At 41.3% G+C, this 6,158-nt stretch overlaps 1 protein-coding gene across 1 annotated transcript in view; it reads right to left on the reverse strand.

The window, feature by feature from the left end:
• Positions 1-6,158, reverse strand: part of CFAP70 (cilia and flagella associated protein 70) — a 121,636-nt gene that overhangs the window by 2,079 nt on the left and 113,399 nt on the right. The window contains exon 26 of the mRNA XM_011991181.1: positions 789-836. Within this exon, the coding sequence (XP_011846571.1) occupies positions 789-836 (48 nt within the window). The remainder of the gene's footprint in view (positions 1-788; positions 837-6,158) is intronic.

Here is a 6,158-nt window from a genome sequence, read left to right on the forward strand (position 1 = left end):
GCTCTGTCGCCCAGGCTGGAGTGCAGTGGCATGATCTCGGCTCACTGCAAGCTCCACCTCCCGGGTTCACACCATTCTCCTGCCTCAGCCTCCTGAGTAGCTGGGACCACAGGTGCCAGCCACCACACCCTGCTAATTTTTTTGTATTTTTAGTAGAGACGGGTTTTCACCGTTAGCCAGGATGGTCTCCACTTCCTGACATTGTGATCCAGCCACCTCAGCCTCCCAAAGTGCTGGGATTACAGGCGTGAGCCACCATGCCCAGCCACTACCCGTTTTTTTGTAAGTAAAATTGTACTGGAATACAGCCATTCACTTATGTATTATCTACCTCTGCTTTTGTACTACAAGTGCAGAGTTCAGTAGTTGCAACAGACTATTTGGCCTTATCCCCCAAAATTTCCTATTTTGCCCTTTACAGAAAATGTTTGCTGACCCCCTAGACTAGACCAACCCCTACATATTACACGAGGAAAATGAAGCCCACAATATTAACACAGTAAGTTAATGGCAAAATCAGAATCATAATTCAGGTTGACTGACTCCCAGGCTACCTTTCTATTAACTATTATATATTCTCTCTATAAAGAGTTGGAAGAAAGATCACCCATGATAATACATAGGTTATTATTACAAACCCAGCAGCCCCACAACAATGGCAAAGATGCTAAGAAAAGCCTCTAGAAAAATATTCACATTATGAAAATCCTGAATTAAGCCAGTATCTCCCTCCTAATTTCCCACCCTCAACATGGGGCAGGCAAATGACAGAGGCATCTGTGTCATACCTTAATCATGTACTTGTAGGCCTGCTCAGCTTCTAATTGCCGCCCAACCTGAAAAAAAGGACAGCAGCTGGTGATGATGACAGGTCATAAACATTATGGTAAGGAAAATACATTGCCTCAGTTAAGGCAGAGGCACCTACACCTAAGGCAGAGGCTTCTACACCTTCCAGTTAAAACTTCTGAATTCAGAGGGAAAGCCAGCAAATGAAAGATGGTAGGGAGAAAAAGGTTTTTTAAAAAAAAAAAAAAAAAAAAAATCCTCCTGGCTGGGCACAGTGGCTCATGCCTGTAATCCTAGCACTTTGGGAGGCCGAGGCGGGTGAATCACGAGGTCAGGAGATTGAGATCATCTTGGCTAACACGGTGAAACCGCATCTCTACTAAAAATACACAAAATTAGCTGAGTGTGCTGGCACGTGCCTATAGTCCCAGCTACTCGCAAGGCTGAGACAGGAGAATCGCTTGAACCCAGGAGGTGGAGGTTGCAGTGAGTTGAGATTGTGCCATTGCACTCCAGCGTGGGCGACAGAGTGAGACTCCATCTCAAAAAAAAAAAAAAAAAAAGGAAAAAAAATTCCTCCTTCATTTTGAAAAGCTTAAAGATAACCTGGCCTCTCACCTTTTTGAAAGCACCATGAGTCATTTGTTCCTCTTACGATTGAAGCCATTCTGTTAATAATAATTAACACTTACCAGTCCATACTATGTGATTTACATTGTTTTCATTATTGATATTGTTTTTAGTGCTTTAAGTTCATTCTTAATCCTCAAGACCTAGGAGATAACTACTGTTATTTATTATTCCCAGTTTACAGAGAGGATAAGTAACTTGCGAGGGTTATGAAGCTAGTAAGTAGAGGAGCCAGGTTTAAAACAATGCAGTTTGACTCCAGAGTCCAAGTTTTTAACTACTACATTACTCTGTCTCTAGGAATTAGAAAAAGTAGGTATCAGAATTACTTCTATGAAGATCTGGATATGAGATAAGAACACTACTCCCCCCAGTTGATATTATTCTTTGCATGAAGCACTCCTCCAGAAGTTAAATGAGATAATATGAATCCACTATTCTACTTCTTGAGTTTGTCACATAGTAACTAACTTAGAGTATCCAAAGTCACTTAGTAAAGCTTAAATATGTAAGAACCACAGAATGTTCAGGTCTGAAGGGGACCTGGGGAATATCTAGTCCAATTTTCTGACTAATGCTAGTCCATATGAAAGTTTTACTAGTTCACAAAACTTTCACACCCTGAACCCTTACTTCCTACAAATCTACACTTTGAAATGTTCTCACCTGAAGTTCACTGAATTGCCAGCAGCATTTTCCAGCACACCTTCCCTTCCTACCACTATTACTTTGTTTCCCTCCTGTCACAAGGAGGCAGAGGCCCAAATGATGTGAAGATCCAGAATAGCCAAAACAATTTTGAAAAATAATTTTTCTGCTATCATGAACACTGCTGCACTAAACATACTTGTACTTATCTTCTTCTTCTTCTCCTTCCTCTTTTTGTTTTGAGACAAAGTCTCACTGTCACCCAAGCTGGAGTGCAATGGCACGATCTCAGCACTCTCGCGATCTCAACACTGCAACCTCTGCCCCCTGGGTTCAAGCGATTCTCCTGCCTCAGCCTCCTGAGTAGCTGGGATTACAGATGTTATACATATCTTCTTGTATTTTTCTTAGGATTATATCTAGCTATTGCATTGCCAAATTGTAGATACTAATATAACTAAATGATGCCACATTGTACTTAAAAGTGGTTGTGCCAATTTATATCCAATTGCAATTATGAGAATCTTCATCAGTGCTTGTTGCAGGAAGTCAGGGACCCTGAATGGAGGGACCAGCTGGAGCCATGGCAGAAGAACATAAATCGTGAAGATTTCATGGACATTTATTAGTTCCCCAAATTAATACTTTCATAATTTCTTACACCTGTCTTTAGTGCAGTCTGTGAACATAAATTGTGAAGATTTCATGGACATATATCACTTCCCCAATCAATACTCTTATAATTTCCTATGCCTATCTTTACTTTAATCTCTTAATCCCGTCATCTTCATAAACTGAGGATGTATGTCGCCTCAGGATCCTGTGATGATTGCGTTATCTTCACAAATTGTTTGTAGAGCATGTGTGTTTGAACAATATGAAATCTGGGCATCCAAAAGGAATAGGATGGCTGCAATTTTCAGGGAACAAGGGAGATAACTATTGGTCCTCACTGCCTGTGGGGCCAGAGAGAACACAGTCATATTTCTCTTCTTACAAAGGCGAATAGGAGAAATATCGCTAAATTCTTTTTCTCAGGAGGGAACAGCCCTGAGAAAGAGAATGCATTCCCAGGGGTATGTCTCTAAAATGGCTGCTCTGGGAGTGTCTGTCTTATACGGTTGCAGAAAAGGGATGAAATAAGTCCCGGTCTCCTGTAGCGCCCCCAGGCTAATTAGGATTAGGAAATTCCTGCCTAGTAAATTTTAGTCAGACCAGTTGTCTGCTCTCAAACCCTGTCTCCTGATAAGATGTTATCAATGATAATGCGTGCCCAGTGGGACATGAAATTTCATCAGCAATTCTAATTTCGCCCTGGTCTTGTGATCTCGCTCTACCCCCATTTGCCTTGTGATATTTTATTCCCCTTGAAGAATGTGATTTCTGTGACCCACACCCTATTTGTACACCCCTCCCCTTTTGAAATCCATAATAAAAACTTGCTGGTTTTGCAGCTCAGGGGGCATCACGGAACCTGCTGACATGGGAGGTCTCCCCCGAACACCCAGCTTTAAAATTTCTCCTTTTGTACTCTTTCCCTTTATTTCTCAGACCGGCCGACACTTAGGGAAAATAGAAAAGAACCTACATTGAAATACTGGGGGCTGGTTCCCCCGATAGGTGCTAATACCATACTTAAATTTTTGCCAATCTGATGGCTGTGAATTTTTGCCACATCATTATTCTAAGGTGCATTCTTATGCTTACTAGTGACACAGAGCTTTTTCTCATACATGTATTAACTTTTACAATCTCCACATTAGCAAACTGCATATTCCTATGTTGTCCCCCATGCCCCTCCCCCTCCTTTTTTTTTTTCTTTTTTGAGACAGGGTCTGGCTCTGTCATTTAGGCTGGAGTGCAGTGGCACAATCACAGCTCACTGCAGCCTCAACCTTCCAGGCTCAAGTGATTTTCCCACAGTTTTAAAGTTGGAAACTCAGGTATAAAAAATGACACTAAAATAAAGTTTAAGGACTTTATTATAAATATTTACAGAATTTATAACAGAGGATTAGCATCCAGGTTATATAAACAGCTGCTACAATAAGGAAAATCTCTACAATCTGATTTTAAAATGGTCACAGGGCTGGGTGCAGTGGTTCATGCCTGTAATCCCTGCACTTTGAGAGGCTGAGGGGGAAAGACTGCATGAGCCCAGGTGTTTAAGACCAGCCTGGGCAACACGGTGAGACTCTGTCTCTATAAAAAATGAAAAAATTAGGCGTGGTGGCACACATCTGTTGTCCCAGCTACTTGGGGGGCTGAGGCAGTAGGATCACTTGAGCCCAGTAGGTCGAGGCAGCAAGTGAGCTATGTTCCTGCCACTGCACTCCAGCCTGGGTACCAGAGCAAGAGCCTGTCTCAAGAAAAAAGAAAAAAAAAAGGACTCAGATCTTAGATCTTTAGGGTTGGGCACAGAGGCTCATGCCTGTAATCACAGCTCTTTGGAAAGCTGAGGCATGAGGATTACTTGAGGCCAGGAGTTCAAGACTAGCCTGGGCAACATAGTGAGACTCTGTCTCTACACAAAATAAAATAAAATAAATTATCCAGGAGTGGTGGTGCATGCCTGTAGTCCCAGCTACTCTGGAGGCTGAAGCAGGAGGACCCCTTGAGCCCAGGATCATCCCACTGCACTGCACTCCAGCCTCAGCAACAGAGCAAGACCCTATCTCTTAAGAAAAAAAACTTAGGTCTTTAAACCAGTTCGAATTGTGTGTGGTGTGTGAGGTAAGGAACTAATTTTTTTTTTTAATGTGGATAGTAGCCAGTTGTCCTATCACCATTTAGTGAAGAATCCATCTGTTTCTCATTTTGCAGGTGCTATATAGTGTCTTTATAAAAAATAGCTATATTAAGGCATAACTTACATGCCATAAAATTCACTAATTTTAATGTTATGTTGTGCAAGCATCAGCACAATCCAGTGTTAGAAGACTCCTACTACTCCAAAAAGTTCTTTCATGCCTGTTTGCACTTACTCTCCATCCTCACCTTTGGCTCCAGGCAACCATTGATCTATTTTCCTTATTTCAAGTAAATAGAATCAAATAATATATAGTCTTCTGTGCCTTGCTTTTTTCACTTACCATAATATTTTTGAGGTTTATCCATATTATTACATGAATCAGAATTTCATTTTAACTGCTGAGTAGTACTCCATTGTGTAAATATTCCTCATTTTGTTTACCCATTCACTGATGGACATGTAAAATGTTCCCAGTTTTGTGCTATTATTAAATGCTGTGATAAAAATTCATATACAAATTTTTGTGTGGACATATGTGTTCATTTCTCTTAGTTAGATATAGAGAAGTAGAATTGCTGGGACATATGGTAAATATATGTAACTTTTTTAGAATCTGACAAACTGTTTACCAAAGTGTTGTACCAATTTACAACCCTATCAGTAATGTATGAGGATTCCAGTTTATCACATCCTTGTTACTACTTGGCATTGTCTATCTTTTTTTTTTTGAGACAAGATCTCATTCTGTCACCTAGGCTGGAGTGCAGTGGTGCCATCACAGGGGCTCACTGCAGCCTCAACCTTCCAGGATCAGGTGATTCTCTCATCTCAGCCTCCCAAGCACCTGGGACTACAGTCACCCGCCACCACACCTGGCTAATCTTTGTATTTTTAAAATTTTTTTTATTTTTTATTTACTATATTAGTCAGTTTTCATGCTGCTGATAAAAACATACCAAAGACTGGGCAATTTACAAAGGAAAGAGGTTTAACTGGACTCACAATTCCAAGTGGCTGGGGAGGCCTCACAATCATGGTGGAAGGCAAAGAGGAGCAAGTCACGTCTTACGTGGATGGCAGCAGGCAAAAAGAAGCTTGTGTAGGGAAACTCCCGTTTTTAAAACCATCAATCTTGTGAGACTCATTCACTCCAGGAGAGCAGTGCAGAAAAGAGCCACCCCCATAATTCAATCACCTCCCACCTGGTTCCTTCCACAACAAGCGGGAATTGTGGGGGTTACAATTCAAGATGAGATTCGGGTAGGGACATGTGGGGAAAAGAAAGAGATCAGCCTGTTACTGTGTCTATATAGAAAGAAGTAGACATAAGAGACTCCAT

The sequence above is a fragment of the Mandrillus leucophaeus genome, unplaced genomic scaffold (assembly GCF_000951045.1).
Source record: "Mandrillus leucophaeus isolate KB7577 unplaced genomic scaffold, Mleu.le_1.0 Scaffold39, whole genome shotgun sequence".
Classification (NCBI taxonomy): domain Eukaryota; kingdom Metazoa; phylum Chordata; class Mammalia; order Primates; family Cercopithecidae; genus Mandrillus; species Mandrillus leucophaeus.